Source organism: Pyrus communis, chromosome 2 (assembly GCF_041283825.1).
Source record: "Pyrus communis isolate YQ-2024b chromosome 2, ASM4128382v1, whole genome shotgun sequence".
NCBI lineage: Eukaryota > Viridiplantae > Streptophyta > Magnoliopsida > Rosales > Rosaceae > Pyrus > Pyrus communis.
In genome coordinates this window covers 22,812,864-22,832,820 of record NC_142566.1, presented here as the reverse complement: position 1 = coordinate 22,832,820, position 19,957 = coordinate 22,812,864, and the positions used below count along the sequence as shown (strand labels likewise).

At 36.0% G+C, this 19,957-nt stretch overlaps 2 protein-coding genes across 3 annotated transcripts; both read left to right on the top strand.

Annotated features, from left to right (window-relative positions):
- The first annotated feature begins 11,809 nt into the window (after positions 1-11,809).
- LOC137748567 (putative serine/threonine-protein kinase PIX13) lies at positions 11,810-15,391 on the top strand. Its single transcript, XM_068488738.2, has 6 exons — positions 11,810-11,969; positions 12,206-12,555; positions 13,882-14,017; positions 14,103-14,245; positions 14,522-14,645; positions 14,767-15,391. The coding sequence occupies exons 1-6, from the start codon at positions 11,909-11,911 to the stop codon at positions 15,186-15,188; spliced, it is 1,236 nt and encodes a 411-aa protein (XP_068344839.2). The 5' UTR covers positions 11,810-11,908; the 3' UTR covers positions 15,189-15,391.
- Positions 15,392-16,852: 1,461 nt separating this feature from the next.
- Positions 16,853-19,843, top strand: LOC137748450 (dehydrodolichyl diphosphate synthase CPT3). Of its 2 annotated transcripts, none has more exons than XM_068488601.2 (2): positions 16,853-17,535; positions 18,663-19,843. In XM_068488601.2, exon 2 carries the CDS (start codon positions 18,672-18,674, stop codon positions 19,668-19,670), a length of 999 nt encoding a protein of 332 aa, XP_068344702.2. In that variant the 5' UTR covers positions 16,853-17,535; positions 18,663-18,671; the 3' UTR covers positions 19,671-19,843. The 2 variants fall into 2 exon arrangements, with proteins under 2 accessions (XP_068344702.2, XP_088543561.1); XM_088687435.1 differs by having other exon boundaries at positions 17,065-17,966.
- The last annotated feature ends 114 nt before the right edge of the window (positions 19,844-19,957 follow it).

Here is a 19,957-nt window from a genome sequence, read left to right as displayed (position 1 = left end):
CAACAAGAGTTAATAGAATGTGAATGGTCACTGGTTTGGCAACTGGATTGAAGGTGTCTTTGAAGTCAATGCCTACTTGTTGGTGAAATCCTTTGGCTACAAGACGAGCCTTGTATCTGTCAACTGTACCATCAGGTTTGCGTTTAATCCGGAACACCCATTTACAGCCTACAATGTTTTGATGTGGATAAGGAGGTACTAATGTCCAAGTACCTGTGTTTTGAAGAGCTTGAAACTCTTTGAGCATGGCTTGTGTCCAGTGAGCATGCTTAGATGCTTGGAGATAAGTAGTAGGCACAAAAGTATCAATATCAATTGGGTGTTTGGTGGCAAAGAGAGCTTTTGGTTTAAAATACCTGTTTTGGACCTTGTAATCATGGGGTGAGAGTTTGTAGGAAGTAATTGGGGAATGGATGAAGAATCTGGCTGCAGAGATGATAGGGGAGAGGCTGATAAGACAGGTAGAGATGATTGAGATGGGGCAGGTGATGGATAAGCTGCAGACTGGGATGCAGGGACTTGGGAAGCTGGTGAAACATATGTAGATATAAGAAATGAGAGATTAAAGTCTATGGAAGAATCATTTGTTGGAGACTGTGGTGTTGATGAGATGGAAGACTGTTGGAGATCATGGAAGGGAAAATGCCCCTCATTGAACAAAACATATCTTGAAATGTAGAGTCTCTGAGATTGAAGATCTAAGCACCGATATCCTTTGTGCTGAAGACTATAACCAAGAAAGACACAATGTTTGCTTTGCCTTCTAGTTTTGAGGAAACATGGTTTGAGCCATGGGTAGTAGCTGCAGCCAAACACTTTTAATTTGGAATAATCTGGGGGTTTCTGAAAGAGGAGTTCCCATGGAGATTTGTCCAGCCTTGAAATTGGTAGTCTGTTGATGAGATAAAGAGCAGTAAAGAAGGCTTCAACCCAAATTTGTGTGGTACCAGAGAAGAAACCAATAGGATCCATGTAGTCTCTGTAAGATGCCTATGCTTTCTCTCAACACATCCATTTTGTTCTGGAGTGTGAGGACATCTATATTGATGAGAAATGCCATTGTTTGATAGAAAATAGTTAAACATAGAGCTGGTGAACTCACCCCCTGAATCAGATCTCAAGATTTTTATTTTATTGCCAATCATGTTCTCTACATAAGCCTTGAAAGATACAAATATAGAGAAAACTTCAGATTTAGTTTTCATGGGAAACAACCAAGTATATTTGGTGAACTCATCCACAATCAACAAGTAAAACTTGTAGCCATTGACAAAAGGGACTGGAGATGGACCCCAAACATCACAATGTAGTACCTCTAAACTAGTGGACACAGAACTAGTACTGGAAGAAAAAAGGCAGCTTATGATTTTTGCCTATAGCACAATTCGTGCAAAAGAAAGATACAAACTTGGCACCATTATGAACAAGATTGTGCTTATTTAATACTTTTCCAAACATAGTAGAAGAAGGATGACCGAGCCTGTCATGCCAAGTCTTCAAAGATGGTTTAGTGTTGAACATAGCAGAATGTAAAGGAGGTACATTGGAGAAACCTTGAAATGGATAGAACCCTGTTTTAACTGGTTCGCAAAAAAGCATCCTCTCGAAGAATGATCCTTGATTTCAAAACCATCAGAATCAAGGGTCAAAGAACAATGATTATCTTTCAAGAATTGATAGGCAGAGAGTAAATTGAATTTCATCAGTGGAACATGAAGAACATTATTTAATCGGAAAGTAGAATGTGGAGTTGGTATGAGAGAAGTACCAATGTGATGGATAGCCATACCTTGTCCAGCACCAATGTACACTTTGTCTTCTCCAGAGTATGGATGTGGAGATTGAATGGTAGATATGTCATTAGTAATATGGATGTAGCACCCGAGTCCATCAACCAAGTGGGAGGAGATTGCTGAGAGCTAGTGTGAGCACACATAACATCAAGTTTTGCAGGAGGGATTTTTCCAGCAAAAACATGATTCATTCTCTCATAACAGTCAATAGCTTCATGATCAAAGGAATGACATATTTGACAGGGAGTTCTTCCACCAGAATTAAAGAGATTTCCACCAAAATTGTGAGGAATGCCAGAATTATTTCTATAGTTGCCATGATTGCCACCAAAATTGTGAAAGTTACCTCGAGGATTGTTGAAGTTCCCAGGAAAATAACCACGATTATTGCGTTGAAAAGATCCTCAGCCACGATTGTTGTTGTGAAACTTTGGTGGAGCGTTGGAATTAAACTGTTGAGCGGCATAAGCTTAAGGAGAACTGTAGTATTGTGGCGGTGTAGGGAGAATAGGAGGTTGTGACTACGCTGCAAAAGCTTGAAAAGGCTTAGAACTAGATGAGGCTACACCTTTCTTTTTGCGATTCAGGAAGATTTCCTTGTTGAGCAACAAACCATGAAGTTCATCTAGTGTTGTGGTGGAAAGCCTGAGCATGATGGAGTCAATGAATGACTTATACTCATCAGGTAAGCCGTTTAATGTGACAGCAATCAAATCACGATTAGAGACAGGAGCTCGAGCAGCCATGAGAGAATCAGAAATGCTTTTAATTCTTTGCAAGTAATCTGAGATAGGAAGATCGCCTTTGTGAATTGAGTGAAGACGAGAACGAAGCTGATGAATGTGAGCAGCAGAGACGCCACCAAATCGTTGCTTGAGATTTAACCAGAGTTCGCGAGACGATGTAACACCAACGGTGAACGGAATGATCTCCTAAGATAGAGTAGAATTCAACCAGATCAGTATATTCTGATCTTTTTCATACCAAATGTCGAAATCAGGATTTGGAATTCCAAAGTTTTGACCAGATTGATCAAGAACATAAGGCGGCGGGCAAGCGTCGGAGCCATCAATAATTCCGGTAAGTTTGTATCGTCGGAAAATTGGAGCGAAAAGAGTTTTCCAGACAAGGTAATTATCACGCTTAAGCTTCGCAGGAACCATACAACTGATATTCTGAATAGTGATGGAAGAAATTGACGAGATCGAGGAATTAGGGTTCATCGCTGCAAAATCGGGGGAAGGAATTGCAGGTTTTGGAGCAACAACTTCAGGTTGCACCGGAGACGAAGTTGAACATGCCATGATCGAAGATTAGATATCGAAGAAAAATTGAGAAGAAATCGCACTGATCGACGAAGAAATCGCAGAGAAAAGAAGGATCGAGAGACAGTGAAGCAGAGAGGCTCTGATACCATATAAGAAATAAGCCTTGTATTATTTCTTTCTTAATGAATAAGGAAAATACAACTCTATTTATATACTTTCCTAATAAAGCTTAGTGACTAATGATGCTTAATCAACTCTCCAATTATTTTGTTTTGGTAAAATATGTGCAAAGTTTATTTTTTATTCTCTTATTTTTGCTTTGACTCCATGATGAGAGACGCACAATTACGAAAGGATAGTGCTATTTACACACCTATTTTTTTTATCTCTCACACACCGATGTTAATTTTTTATAATTTGTCTTCTTCAATTTATTCGATCTGACGATCAAAAATTAAGAGAAGTGTGCGAGAAGTAAAAATAAATGTGTGGGTTGCACTACTTTCATGAAATGAGGGATCATTGACATTACTCTAATCAAGGAGATAATATATAAATAAGTAAATACGTTGTTAAGAACTTATGTTGTATTTGTAGGTTTTGGCATTCCAAGTTTCAAATTTTAAGGTATTCATTGTATTCTAATAAAAATAGCAACGGGGGTACTCGTTTGTATTTTTTTATGGGGGAACATTTTTACGAAAGTTTTAAAGTCAATTTTAAAATGTACGGTATAAAAATTCGTAGATGATCTTCTCTGTAATTATTTTAAATTATTTTAACTTTAAAAATAAATATTTCAAAGTTATGTTTTCTTTTACTGCCGAATTGGGTGATGGGAAGGAACCGCACACAATGTATGAATATACGTCCTTTAATTGTTTGATCTACAATACCTAAAAAACCGGGAATTAAATTAAGACTAATGCTAGTAGGCTAAATTTGTAGATTAGATTTGTAAATTAAATTATGTGTCGCCGATAAGAAATAAGAACGTTAATCAATACTTCAGTTATAGTTTAATAATCAACTTTCATGTCATATAGTTTACAAAATTTTGTCTACACATTTAGTCTTCCTAGCGTTACCCTTAGATTAATTGTGGGAAGTAGTTTATCTCATTATTCTCCTTTTCCAGATTCATAACTTTCTGAATTCACGACTTTTCATTTTGAGTAAGAAAACATGCTAGTTATGAATTGAGTAATGCTAGTAAGACTAAATTTATAAATAAAATTTGTAAACTAAATGATGTGTCACCTGTAAATTAAATGACATAGAAGTTTTACAAATTTAGCCGTCCTTTCATTACTTGTATGAATTACCATTCATCTTCCAGTCAAACAGAGTCATGTATATATGCTTGCTTCCATGTAAACACTGTAAAATCTCAGCTTTCTGTCCAAGCATGAAACATGAATTCATTCCCCCTTGACGATCTTAAACTGATCTGCACTTTCAGTAATAGTTTAATAATCAACTTTCATGTCATATAGTTTACAAAATTTTGTCTACATATTTAGCTTTCCTAGCGTTACCCTTAGATTAATTGTGGGAAGTAGTTTATCTCATTATTCTCCTTTTCCAGATTCATGACTTTCTGAATTCACGACTTTTCATTTTGAGTAAGAAAACATGCTAGTTATGAATTGAGTAATGCTAATAAGACTAAATTTATAAATAAAATTTGTAAACTAAATGATGTGTCACCTGTAAATTAAATGATATAGAAGTTTTACAAATTTAGCCGTCCTTTCATTACTTGTATGAATTACCATTCATCTTCCAGTCAAACAGAGTCATGTATGTATGCTTGCTTCCATGTAAACACTGTAAAATCTCAGCTTTCTGTCCAAGCATGAAACATGAATTCATTCCCCCTTGATCTTAAACTGATCTGCACTTTTTGCTTTGTCTCATGCCCTAAATGTCAAACAGAAAATGCGGCTGACACGAATTCATAGAAACTTTCGTTATGCCATGGGTAGGTTAACTTCTGGTCGATAGGTCAGGCACGGAGGTTTGCCTTTACCTGCAGGCACCTTTTCTGCAAACTTGCGAATTGCGAAATCTTGTTTTGCTAAAAAATTATATAGTGTTTCGAAGTTTAAGACACTCTCTAATCAAAGCACTTCGATTTTTTTTTAACTGTTAAATTTTAAAATTTTAATTTTTAATTAAAAATTCAAGAGTAAAAAAGTTCGTGGTATCTTATATTCCGGGCATCATAGAAAATGCATGTTTAACTTTGTGCTTTGGACACTTTGTTGATTCTTCGCATCTGGGGTTTTGGCCAGGGACTGTGTGCTAGCGTGTGGCTTTCCCAAGTGTCATGCCCTGTTACCTTAAGGTGTGTAAAACGTGACACTTGCGGCTGCTTCTGTTTTTCTGCTTTTGCTTTGGTTTTATTGGCGACTCGGTTTGGCTCACTCGGTCTAGCTGTTTCTGTATCTTTTCTTCTTTCACGAGCAGAAGTAAGTAGCCTCAATGTTATTCGTTTGAGGAAACTCAAAAGCACAATGATCTACTGTGATTTCTTTTACAAAAATGGACATACCCTTTTGTAACTTAAATCGTTAATAGATTGAAAGAACTTTTTTCAATTATCGTTCACGCTTCAAACAATCTAATACATTTATGATAGGTAACATCTAAAATATAAGATTTTTCTTCAACCACAACTACAAACGACTAATTCACGGTTGTTGCAAGTAGACATATATAAGAATATAGCGTCTCATATAGAAGACATTTACTCAACAAATTAAGAGTGGGTTCTAGCAACTTATTCTGACTTACAGCTAGTTGAAATCAAACAAATAATTTCAACAAATATACAACGCTAGGAGAACTACTAATCATTTTTTCTAGGTGGAGTTACATATCCCATTGAGCATTATTATCTAAGTTCGTTTAAATCTACAAAATTGAATCTTCATTGCTCAAATCACGTATAAATTATTAAATTACATTACCCCGTGCATACATGTTAAATGCATGATTGAGACTTTGCGATGGGCTAAAAGTGTTTTCTAACTACTAAAAATGTTTCAAACCATGTTTGGTAGAAAAAAATCTACAATAAAAATACTTGTAGCACAAAGACTTACGAACACAAATGCTTTCGAGTTCCCAATCAGCACTAAAGCCATGATTAATCGATTGTACGAAATGAGGTCCGTGTGTCCCCCGCAGAGTAAGACTGCTGTGTTGTAAGCCACCTTTATAAGTTGAGTGGCCATGCATGCAAAGTCACTTTTATTTTCGAGAAAATTAGAGCAATGGTCTTTGAGTTTTGGTCTAATTAAAGTATAGTCTTATAAGCTGAATATCTTTGAGCATATATGGTCTTTGAGCTTGTTCTAATGTGGAGCAATGATCTTGTTTGCTAACTCCGTTCGAACTTATATCCAAAATAAAAGGTTTAAAAGGGCAAAAAATTGATGAAAGTTCTAATGTAATTAGCCAAAAGTATCATTACTCTACATGAATACTAGTTCAGGGATACTCATGAACTTTTAGTTCATGAAACAAAGCTCCACTTAAACTATACTTGAGGGATCATTGCTCCAATTATCTCTTTTTTAGTAAATGTATATGCAAAGTTTTTATTTTTTATTTCTTACTTTCGCTTGAGGGACCATTAACATTGCTCTAATCAAGGAGATATGCTAAATAATATAGGTTGTTATGAACTTATGATGTATTTTTAGGTTTAAGCAGTCAAAGGCTCAAATTTTAAGGTACTCATTGTATTGTTATGGGAGCTATTTTTCTCACCAATTTAACCATAGGTGTATCGTAAATGTATTTTAAGGTATTCATTGTGTTCTAATTAAAGAAAAAAAAAGCATGATCATTGTATTCTTTATGATCATGCATATGAACTTTGGTTTTATAATTTTTTACGAAACTTTTAAAATTAATTTTAATATGTGGTTTTCGTAGATGATTTTCTCTTTGATTATTTTAAATTATTCTATATGTAAAAATAAAAATTTCAAAGTTATGTTCTTTTTTACAGTCGGTATTGGGTGAGGAGAAAGAACCGCACACAGAATTGCAGATGCATGAATATGTGTTCTTGGACTGTTTGAGCTACAAAACCCTTCGCGGTTGAGGGTAAGAGAAAAAAAAAAAACTTAGGTCAACCATTACAGGAGGAGTCTAATAACGTCAAGCCATTTCTTACCTATAAGCAATTGGCGTCGATGTAGTCAACAAGAATAATAATCAAGTGCTCCTCTCTAATTATAAGTTTTAGCATAAACAAACCCCATTCCTTGGAGAAAGTTTTGTGCATAAAAAACATAGCTTAGTATACTAAGGGGGGTGTATTCAATTGAGATTTTGAGGGATTTTAATTCTTTTAATGAATCTAGGGGTATTCAATCAAGATTTTAAGTGATTTTCTGAAATTGAAGGTGTATTTAATTAGAATTTTAAGATAGTTTATTAAAATCCTTAGAAATCTGGGTGTATTCAATTAGAATTTTAAATAAGTTTATAACATTTCAGGTGTATTCAATTAGAATTTGATTTTAAAGAATTTGAGAAAGTTGAGGAATTAGAGGGAATTTGAGAGATTTCGTAGTGTATTTTAAGCATCCACAAATCTCACATCTTCGCATGAGATTTCAAGGGAATTGAATCTCTACAAAATTTGATATGGAATCTCTACAAATCTCACATCTTCTCAAATTCTCAATTGAATACAGAAGTTTCATAATACACATGATTGAATTTTTTTTTTCAAGCATCTAATCACTTGTATTATGATATGGTTGTGTTAGGAAAACCAAATTTTTAAACTAAATTTTATAAACCAAATGATATGTTTTTTTTATGATTTGATTGTTATTTAAGTGTTGATACATATGTATGACACACCCCGACCCAGAAAGTCCACTTGGACCCTGAATCGAGCTGTGCTGGCCGACACCTGGAAGGTGACGAAGCCATAAAATGTGATAGTGTATAAAAAGTGAATAAATTTGAATCTAAAAGTGTCTAAGTACCATAGTGCGCTACGAGTGGGAGCAAACCCATTTCACACGCGATGTCAGAGCATAAGTAAGGTACAATAGTGTGGGTAAGAATCATACCCTCAGAAATATCCATCAATACTAAGATTCGCCACAGATTCTTATCGATACAAACTCAGCATCTAAAACCTGGAGGGCACCAAACAGAAGGTGTGAGTAAGTAATAAAACCAAGCTTCCCAAAGTTATTACCTCTCTAAAAGTAATGCCCCTAAATGTAAAACCCGTATCGTTTTCCATAAGACAGTACAACATATCCAAACCATACTCAGAAATGACCAAAACCACGGTTTGCCATTAACTCCACCATACATTAATAAGTAGGCCAAATGAACTAAATCAATGCAAAGTGATATATCAGTCAGAGTCATCTAAAATGACATGTACAACTTATCCATATCTCATCAATCATGGCTAACATATACGTTGAAGTCACCTATAGTGACATGTACGACTTATACATATCTCATCAATCCTGGCTAGCATATAAGTTGGAGTCATCTATAGTGACCTGTACGACTTATCCATATCTCATCAACCCTGGCTAGCATATAAGTCGGAGTCACCTATAGTGTCCTGTACGACTTATCCATATCTCATCAACCCTGGTTAGCATATAAGTCGGAGTCACCTATAGTGACATGTACGACTTATCCATATCTCATCAATCATGGCTAGCATATAAGTCGGAGTCACCTATAGTGACCTGTACGACTTATCCATATCTCATCAATCATGGCTAGCATATAAGTCGGAGTCACCTATAGTGACCTGTACGACTTATCCATATTTCATCAATCATGGCTAGCATATAAGTCGGAGTCACTTATAGTGACATGTACGACTTATCCATATCTCATCAACCCTGGCTAGCCAATAGCTCAATAAGTATACCTGCACACGAGTCGGAACCACCTAAAGTGGTCTGTACGACAGGACTGGGTGTAAATAAATACGCTCAAGTGCTACGATCACGTGAAGACTGGGCGAATAATTGCGGGTCACCTACGAGTCGGAACCACCTAAAGTGGTCTGTACGACAGGACTGTGCACCTACCTTGAATCCAAGGTGAGCGTAAGGTGCGGGAGGTGAACATCACGTGAAGGACTGTGCCCTGGCCACGGGCGGGAGCACTAACACCGGGGTGCAGGTTTATGAGCTCTCAATGCATCTCAATATAACATGTGGAACTCATGGCAACCAGTACGACAATATTGAAGTTGCCTAACACATAACTGTAGTCATGCTATAACTCAATCGATTCAACTAATACCATAAACTTACCTGAACTTACCTGGGTGTCCTGAGTTCACCTTTGCACTTGAAAGCATTCCCAATAATTATATGCAAGTAATATACATTTGGATATACCATGATGCAATTTAATACTCAACCATGTCGTAGCATTTTCAATTATAAATAATACAGTGAGAAGTGTACAATCAATAACGTCCTACTCCCAAACTACTTATTTTCAGGGATAATTATCCATGACAACCCAATTAACACTAATTTAACAAACTAATTCATAAAACTAAAACTTGCCTTTACCAATTTCCTTCGCATTACTCAATTTTCCAAGCAAGACTTTTGTCTCAAATATTTTATGGCTGCATCTAACGTCTCGTTAGACTGCCTACGTACCCTAGACAGGGATCAAGCCATTTATAGTTCATATAGGTACTTCAAGTATTCACAATAATTATACGAAGGTAATATACCTAATAAATTTAAAAGTGTCGATAGAACTCTCAACAATATGTACGATAAAAAGGAAAAGATCCACTCACCTGGAGTCCACGCTATGATTCTCTAGCGCACACATCGATGCGTCCTGAATGATTGGTCCCTGTGACCAATTATCAAATCACATCTCATAACTCTTATCCGAAGAATACGTAATTCACATAAAACACAACCTCAACGACATTCTAAAATAGTTTGAGACCCATTGACCACAAGTCAACCGTCGATCTTTGATCGACGGTGGGGTTTACAACCCTGTATAACTTGACCCGGAAGATCCGCATATCAGATTTCCAATCCGCAACTCCCAGCGATCCACAATATGTTTCTAGAATAACATATTAAAATTTCATTACGATCCAACGGTCAGATCTCTGCCAATTGCCTAAAACAAGTGGCCGTGAACATTTATTTTACTAACTTACAAATCTAATTCAGGAAGATCCGTACGTCGGATTCCCGATCCATAAAATCCTATGATCTTTAAATATTACGTATTATAATGTATCCAATTTTGGTGACGATCCAATGGTCGGATCATCGATTCACATTTTTATCAAGTAACGTATCGTAACGAATTTAGGTTCCAACTATCAACCTACGTCATTCAAATGAAAAAACTGAATTCAAGACATTTGAAATAGCCTAAAAATAGCATTGGCGGCCCACTGGCCACGCACCGCCGCACGTGCCGCCCCAACTCGCCGGAAAATCCAACTATTTCCAAAAATTCTCAAACTTAACAGAAATTAAGATCTCAGTGAGTGGAGCAACTTTCATACCTGCCACGAAGTCCAAAAGTGGACGGAAGATGGTCAATTTTTCCCACAAAACCGGCGGGTGCCTAAAACTTCCCGACGTCGATTCGTCGTCTACGGTGGTCCAACGGGGTCAAGGTTGGTTGGGTTTTGCTCCTGGGATGATGGGCTACAAAGCCCAAGTGGTGGCATCGGCCATCGCTTTGCCGATTTGCCGGAAAATCGAAAAGGGTGGCCGGAGCACCATTGATTTTCGTCAACTTTCGTGGCCTCAAACCGCCCCATACCATGGTTAATCAAGGTGGTTCTTGGGTGGGTTTTGTAGAGGGGAATGAGAGCTTCAAGATGGTGGTGGTGGCATCGAAAAACTCCACCGGAGTTGGCCGGAATCGGCCTTGGAAAATGGACCCGTGGTGGGTGCGGGTGGACGGGAACCACTTCCTTTTTTTTTATTCTTTCCTCCCTCCATTTCTGATTGGGCTTTCAATAAACACTAAACATTGAATAACCAATTTCGAACGTCCGTAACTATACCGTTATAATCCGGACTCGCAAATGACTTTCGCTTATACGTTCGTACCAATGAGTACTACGAGGATATGCTAAAAGAATAAGTCTCACATCTCTCAAGTCGATGGTCAACGGAAGTCAAAATTCTTGCCTCTAGAGCAATTTCGTAAATTCACGTTTTTAAAATAAAATAAAAATGTAAAATTTGGAACGAATTGTCATATGTATATTTTATATTAGTTATATATTATTTGATTTATAAATTTAGTTTAAAATTTTACCCTTTCTATTAGTATCCAATAAATACAAGGCGGATGACTGCTGCTGCATGCATATATAAAACTGTGCTGTTATATGACGTCGTTAATAATTGGGGGTTGACTGTTAAAATCAGTTAAATATTGGGGGTTGACTGTTAAAATTAGTTAAATATTTCGTTTTCACAGCTGATGCCAAGCAAGTGAAAGATAGAAGGGTTTGGAACTTTGGATAAAAAGAAACAGTTGACCAAATGGAATTAAGGATACAGCCAATTAATCCTTATGTTTTGGCGTTAAATATGAAGATTAAAGTTTAAATCTTTTTGTTAGAAATTAAAAAAATGAAGCAACCTAGTGGGTTCATGGCAACTCCCCAGTTGAGCAGAAAGTCCAACTCTCCAACTATATAAAATGCCAATTCCAACCACATAAATTCCACTTCCATTCTCCTCCTTCAAGATCTCTCCTTTTGTCTCCCCACCTTTGCAAAATTACACAGATCTTTTTTCTAGTTGACAAAATTGAATCATGGGGAATTGCTGGACATCTCATGATCCTCATCCCAACAAATACATACCTTCAACTCCAGGTACTGTTTACTCCAACATTAGACCACTTTAATAAAAAAAAAGGGTCATCAAAATTTTCACAAATTCATATTCATATTAGGTCAGTTGGCCAGGGCAGTCCATCAGCCTTGCCGCCCTGGTACTCCAAGTTCATATCACCCTCTCGAATATCTAGAATGTCGTATTTTCAGACGAGAACGGTCATTGAATTTCATACACGGTTCACGCATATTAATCATGTGTTATGTTTTTCTAGGGACATCGGGAACTCACAGCAAGAACATATTATCAAACACAAGCAGCAGTGTAGGAAGAAGTCAGTTTTCAGAAGCATCATCAAGCCCAAAAATTGAAGAATTACAATCACAACAACCCAATGGGCAGATTTTGGAGTCCCCAAACTTGAGAGTCTTCACTTTTGCAGAGATGAAGGCTGCCACCAGAAATTTCAAGTCAGATGCAGTTCTTGGTGAGGGAGGATTTGGGATAGTTTTCAAAGGTTGGGTGGATGACAAAACACTTCAGCCTTCAAAAGCTGGCACTGGAATGATGGTTGCTATAAAGAAATTGAACCCGGAAAATGGGCAAGGATTTCAAGAGTGGCAGGTATTTTTATTTATTTTTTCAACTTTGATTTATTATTATGAATTTTTAATTAGTCAGGACCAGTTGTTCTGCTATTTATTTATTTATTTATAATTTTTTTTTTTTTTGTCAAAGAGTATAATTTATCGAAGACGGCATCTTTTTTAATTTTAATCATAACATGAATTTGGGTTTCATCCGAATGTAATTTATAAAGATTCTTATATTTTAATTATTTATTGTATATCGTACAATTAAAATTATTTTATTTAAAATTAAATATAAATAATATTTAACTAAAATTAATTACACGATACATAATAAACGGTATACACGTCGGAATTCATAAAATCTCACCAAGAAAATCCAAAAAAAGATTCTTCTTTCCATAACATGTCATGATTTGGCAAGCCTGCTACCTCACAGTATTTATTATTTTTTATACTCCAGTGGAGTTCAGCAGGACGTGGGCCCCACTTTAGAAGAAATATCTGTCGTTTTCTTGTTCATTACAAATTAAGAAATAGAAATAGATCGTGAGCAAGTCATGAGGTCAACAGGTCCTCAATTTAATTTGCGAGGATTCTAAGGATTCATGAATCGTGTTCATTTATTATATATCGTGCAGTTAATTTTTGTCAAATACTATTTATGTGTAACTTAAAAATATTTAAAATAATTTCTGATCACATAATTTACGATGAACGAACACGATTATTGAATTATCGAAATCCTCACAAAGAGATCCAGATTCGTTACGAGGGAAGGGAATAGTTCAATCGTGCTAAGATCAAGCCATGAATTGAGTTCGACCGAACTGAAGACGTTTACTCTTGTCAACAATATTTGAATGAAGACTTTGTCGAAAATGTCCCGAACTTGCATCTGCATTGCAGATTAGGCTTTTATCAAAAAAATGTCTCGATGTGTTGATTAATAGTAGAACCATTCATTATGTAACTCTTGCACTATGCATTGATCATTACATCTTATTTATTCGAGCACTATTTTTAATTCAAAACTAGGGTAAGATATGTTTAAGTTTTGGTACAGAAAGTGAGAAATTTAAACTTGTATTTTTTAGTTCCACACTTCATTAGTTTGGAAAGCACCACTTTTGTCATGGGAGATCATATTAGTTGGAGTTCATATCTTTCTTTAAAATCCCAATCCAAGTAGGTGGTGTGGTTTTAATGTTACATTGTGATTTGCTATGATGCTATCCTCGTTATACCAGTCTGTCATGCCTCATAACCCTATTTCTTCTTCTTACATAATTTCTCAGCATCACTCTTTCTTTTGAAGCTAAATATGTTTCTCTTCTCTTGATCATATTTGACAATGCAGTCGGAAGTGAATTTTCTAGGTCGGCTTTCGCATCCGAACCTCGTGAAGCTATTAGGTTACTGTTGGGAAGACAAAGAACTACTCCTTGTTTATGAGTTCATGCAGAAAGGAAGTTTGGAGAATCATCTTTTCAGAAGTAAGAAACCAATGTGAAACCATGGAACTTAAGATATTTTGCTTCTATACCATTTTGTTAACTTTAGAACTTTTGTTTCGAGCAGGGAGTGCGGGCATTGAACCACTTTCTTGGGACAGAAGACTAAAAATAGCTATCGGAGCAGCCCGAGGCCTGGCCTTCTTACACAGTTCAGAAAAGAAAATCATCTACAGAGATTTTAAGGCCTCAAATATATTGCTTGATGGGGTTTGTACTTCTACCTAAGCGTTTCTGTCATACATATATATTATGTATACTGCATTATCTTTCTAAGAACCTACAACTGTAACCATCCATGTGATTTAATTTTTTTTATACAAGCGATATTATTCTTTATACTAATCTGAACGGCTGCAGAGCGATTTGAAATTGGGTGCATGGGGAGGATCACATCCACTCTAGCTAATGTGGCTACAGCCACTCTGCATGTATGTGATATAATTAAACTGTCTATTTTGTTAATCTCCTCTTTTATTTATGCAGAGTTTCAATGCAAAAATCTCAGATTTTGGCTTGGCGAAATTGGGGCCAGTTGGTGGAGAATCACATGTTTCGACTAGGGTCGTGGGAACATATGGTTATGCTGCTCCAGAATACATTGCAACAGGTAATCAATCTCTAACAAAAAAGGAAGATCTTTTGGAATTTAGATATGAACATTCCCTCTGTTGGTTTTCACAAATCAGCTGATACATATTCCTGACATGTACTATACCCTAAACCAACAGGCCATTTGTACGTGAAGAGCGATGTGTATGGATTCGGCGTTGTCTTGCTTGAAATTCTGACAGGGCTACGAGCACTTGATCTGAAACGTCCCAAGGAACAACAACAACTTGTAGAATGGGCTAAACCACTTCTACTGAACAAAAGAAAGCTGAAAACTATTTTGGATGTGCGGATGGAAGGCCAATATGCCTTCAAGGCAGCAATGCAGACAGCACAGATTACTGAAAAATGCTTAGCGCCGGACCCTAAAAGCAGGCCTTCCATGATAGAAATCGTGGAGCAATTGAAACAAATTCGAGCAATCAAGGAACAACCAAAACAATCCAAACTTACATCTGTGCAAGCCACTTTTACTTTTGGAGCCAATAAACAGTCGATTCGCCGTTCATCGTATGATTCTAGGTTTCATAGCTCTCAATGATAAAGTGTGATAGTGATACTACAAGGTGTACGTATGTTGACGTTCAAACATCAAATTGAGAATGTTTGAACAATCACTTTTCTTTTTGTCAGTTTCCATATTGATTTTTTATTTAATTGTAGCGATTGAATATTGAAATTCATAACAAATTTTGTTCTTGTAATCACCATTTGTGCTGAATTAAAGAATTGTTTGTTAAACCATACTAGTAGTATTAGCAAAGTAGTTTATAATATGGGCTCAGATGGTTTCTTTCTGCACATCGAGCTATTCGGACCGTTCAATTTAAATTTTGCGGTTTTCATTAGCTCATCTTAATGGTCTATCTCACATACAATCTCTCTCTCCAACACCCATACATCTCTCTTGAATTTTCCAGATTACTCTATCCACATGCTCGGGAGAGTGAGATCCGTAGAGGATCTCAATCCGTTTTTTTCCAAAGCAATATTACAATGATCTCGACTCTTAAACACAGCACAAGTCTATCAAGCTCCACGCGTCGATCAATTATTCGTCACACATAGGTTAATCATAATTAAAAAGCGCATAATATATAATACATGGAAATATTAAAGTAGATAGTTCATGTTAATTGCATGCTGCATACGAAATTAATATGTTGAGGCAGATAGTGTGACTTTCATAACTGCAAAGGGAAATGATGATCCTTACCAACTGATCAGATGCACTTAGAGCATTTCACGCATGTATAAAGGAGATGCACAACGTTCTTTAATATCAATGATTACATTCGTTAGATATCTAGTTGTAGCTACCTTATTATGATAACGTAATTTGTAGAAAATTATTTTCACACAATTTTTCTCTCCATCATAATCATGTTATAATGGAGAAAGGTGAAGAGCATTTCATGCATGTATAAAGAAGATGAACAACGTTCTTTAATATAAGTGATTACGTTAGTTTGATATCTAGTTGTAGCTACACCATTATGATAACATAATATGTAGATAGTGATTTTCACACATATTTTATCTTCCTATCATAACCATGCTATTTTCTAACTTTTAGAATAAACTAAAAAATAATTAAGTAAAAATAGAAGAAAGTGTTTGAAAATCTTTTTCAAAGAAGAGAAAATAAACATACTTTTAACCAAGTCCACTTTTGAACAAAAACCCAAGGAACAACTGGGACAAAATCAGCTACAAGAACATGAAAACATAACTCAAGAGATGGTGAGATCATTGTATAGAAGTTTTTAGTTATTTACGTTATTTGTGTTGTTGGAGGAGGTCTTGAATTTAATTTTCGTGATATTTTTATTTGCGTTATTACAATAAAAAGAAAAAAAAGACCAAACTTTTAATTAATTATAATAGTTGATCAGATGATGTGACTGTTAATGAAAACTTACAGTTATATCATATGGTTCATATATACGCAGTTTGATAGTTGAAGATCCAGACTAAATTCACAAATACTATTTCGTCAATGCTTTTAATGCTAGATTCTATTCGATTCATGGTGGTAACGAATGTATAGTTAGGATTTTTATTGTTCTAATTTTTCAATTTTATTCGATAGTTACTTTTTACTTTAGCACTTTTTGTGTCTTATAAACGTTGTTAATGTACCGTTAAAGTTTACTTTGTAAATAACATTTTCTATAAACATCATTCATTATTATAAACGTGAGCACTCTTGTTTCTTTCAAATAAAAAAAAAATATAGAAAAGAATATCCTTTCTTCTTTGCCATTTTCAAAGAAGGACAAAGGAAGCCTCCCTTAAAAAATTACCCCCACAAAAAGCAGAAGAAAATGATAAAAAGAGGGGTGACTGTGCAATGCACAGGGTGCCCTTTCCCTTTCACCTTTCTTTTCAATATTTTTTTTGTAACTTTGCAGATTACAGTTGAACTACTGTGTCTGTGTGTTCCTCTGTGTGTGCATACGTATGGCTATTTTGCTTTGGTTTCTTACTTTCATGCCAAAAAACCGGCAAACATCACTTTCTTCTAAACTCTTCTAATTTTCTCGCATTCGTATATTTTTCGTGGCTTTTGTGTTCTTCTCAATTATCTTCCATTTTCTGCGATCGATGTTTTTCTTTTAATCTCATATTTTAAAACCAGCAAACATCACTTTCTTCTAAACTCTTCTGATTTTCTCGCATTCGTATATTTTTCGTGGCTTTTGTGTTCTTCTCAATTATCTTCCATTTTCTGCGATCCATGTTTTTCTTTTAATCTCATATTTTTTGAAAGATAATTTCATGTTTTTGTGGCTCGGTGGCTCCCTAACCACGCTTATATATAGGTCTTAATTTTCTTCAATCTTCATTCGTTAGCCAGTGCTCGACTCATTCATCAACAAATTCTTGTAAGTCTTTAACACTTTATTTTGGGATTTTTTTTTCTCTGTGTGATGGGAAATGATTTGTAGGCATCTTTTTTTTCTCGTCTTGTAAACTTTCGTTTATTTCTAGTCTTTGAATCGAATCGAATCAAATATGGAGAATTGATAAATGATTTTAAGCAGGGTGTGTAGAGGGAGAAAAAGAGCGTGTCGAAATTATTTTCCTCATATGTGTACTTGTATATAAATGTTTATTTAGTTTCTTGTGCGGTGTGAATGAGTTTTAGAATATTTCTTTCGTTTTTGTACTGCATTTGGCTGCTCAGAAAACTGAGGAAGGGAGAAAAAAGTCCCAAACTTTGAATTTTTTGTGTCATTACTTGGAACCTAAAATTATTTTTGACTGCTAACAATAAAGTTCAGTGCTCTGATGGTATTTTTTTGGCTTGGTTGAGGTGGGTTTTTTGATTTTTGTTTTCTTTCTGTTTTTATGCACTATATACTGTGTTTGATATGTAATCTTTGTTGTTTAAGCTAATTCTTTTGAACATGGAATTGATAAGTGAGAAATAATGTATAATTTGACTTAAGGGTCATGCACTCCAATTATAATTAGGGATGACCTCTCTTCTGTTTGACAAATTACTTCATCCATAAAGTGTAGGAATTTCTTAGGTTTATTTAGGAAATTAATTAGAGATTTGATTTTGTATTAGGGTATTTTTGGCATTTACGCATTAAGATTTCTCTAGGTTATATTGCTATAAATATAATTCGTAATTTAATTTGAGAAACAAATTAGTCAAAGTGTAGTCTTTACGAGTTATATTTTGAATTTCGTTGCTTAGCCTGATTTTCAACATAAAAGTCTATGCTTGTGGACTTTTCTTTGCCTTCTTTTCCATTTTGGTCTCGTGAACATTGCTGAGCACTTACAGTTAAAAAGTCATTATTTCTTAGCTGTGAATCATGTACTAAAATATATACATAATTAACTTAATAAAAGTACAACGCACATCTCCAACGGTGATAGATTTGTAAAGAGGAGGCAATCATGTCTCAGATCTTTCAACTCATTTTCTTTATTTTCTTGTATTTATATGGAGGGTGTTTAAGGTTTCGTGTTCACTTGAGGTTTCATTTCTCTTCAGCAGGATCATATGATGGAGAAAAACAGTGTGATTAGTGAAAGCGAAAGCAGGGCAATTGCAAGCCAAAAGTTGGGGGGTTTAAGCACTTTTCTGAGGAAATGCTTGTTCAGTGTTGTCTCTGTGGGCCCCATTCCTGAACACATAGCCTTCATCATGGATGGAAACAGAAGGTATGCAAAGAGGAGGAACTTGCCTGTTGGGGAAGGCCACAAAGCCGGATTTCTATCTCTCATGTCGATTCTCCGGTACTGCTACGAGTTGGGAGTGAAGTATGTGACAGTCTATGCCTTCAGCATTGACAATTTCAAGAGGCGGCCCGACGAGGTGAAAACTCTGATGGATTTGTTGCAGGAGAAGATTGAAGGGTTGCTAGAGAAAGAAAGCATTGTTAACCAGTATGGCATTCGGGTATACTTTATCGGTAACTTGAAGCTTTTGAACGAGTCTGTGAGGGTTGCTGCTGAGAAGGCAATGAAGGCCACTGCCAATAATTCAAAGGCTGTGCTTTTGATCTGTGTGGCTTATACTTCTTGTGATGAGATTGTCCATGCTGTTGAAGAATCCTGCAACGTGAAAAAGAGTGAAATTCGAGCACAGATTAATGGAACAAAGGGTGGCTGCAATGGCGGTATGGATGGAGAAGCAGGGTTAGATACTAGCGAAGATTGCAATGAGAAAGTTGAGGGGGAGGAGAAGGAAAACACAAGGGTTAAACATGTCGAAAAAGATGAAGGGGAATTTCTAGAGAGTGAGAAGCAGCTTCCTGTTGTAAAGGTAGTGGATGTTGAGAAGCACTTGTACATGTCAGTGGCACCTGATCCAGACATTTTGATTCGAACTTCAGGTGAGACACGCTTAAGCAATTTTCTGCTTTGGCAAACTTCTAACTGCCCGTTGTACTCCCCTGCTGCACTGTGGCCGGATTTGGGTATGTGGCACTTGGTTTGGGTAATTCTGAACTTCCAGAGAAACCACTACTATTTGGAGAAGAAAAGGAAGCAGATGTAACGATCATAACGCCGTGGAGACTTGTAAATCATGTGATCATGCTTACAATTCCTCTGGAAGCTTGGAAATGTTGAACAAACAGCTTATATTTTTCAGGATTCTTGACTTATAATATGTATAACAGCGTGTCAATATTTGGTGATCTTAATTAATAATATATGCTTCTTGCCAAACCATTCATGTTATAACACGTGTATAACAATCTTTTACTGCTCGGTTCAGAAGAATCAGAACTCAATAGAAGATTGGGCCGCGATGATTTTATTATTGTGATCTGTTTTTCACAC

Excerpts from the sequence above, each read along its gene's own strand:
- LOC137748450 (XM_068488601.2), top strand. The coding sequence starts at position 18,672 with ATGATGGAGAAAAACAGTGTGATTAGTGAAAGCGAAAGCAGGGCAATT.
- LOC137748567 (XM_068488738.2), top strand. The coding sequence starts at position 11,909 with ATGGGGAATTGCTGGACATCTCATGATCCTCATCCCAACAAATACATA. Across the intron at positions 12,556-13,881 it reads AAGGATTTCAAGAGTGGCAG|TCGGAAGTGAATTTTCTAGG; the intron begins GTATTTTTATTT and ends TTGACAATGCAG. Across the intron at positions 14,246-14,521 it reads CAAATATATTGCTTGATGGG|AGTTTCAATGCAAAAATCTC; the intron begins GTTTGTACTTCT and ends TTATTTATGCAG.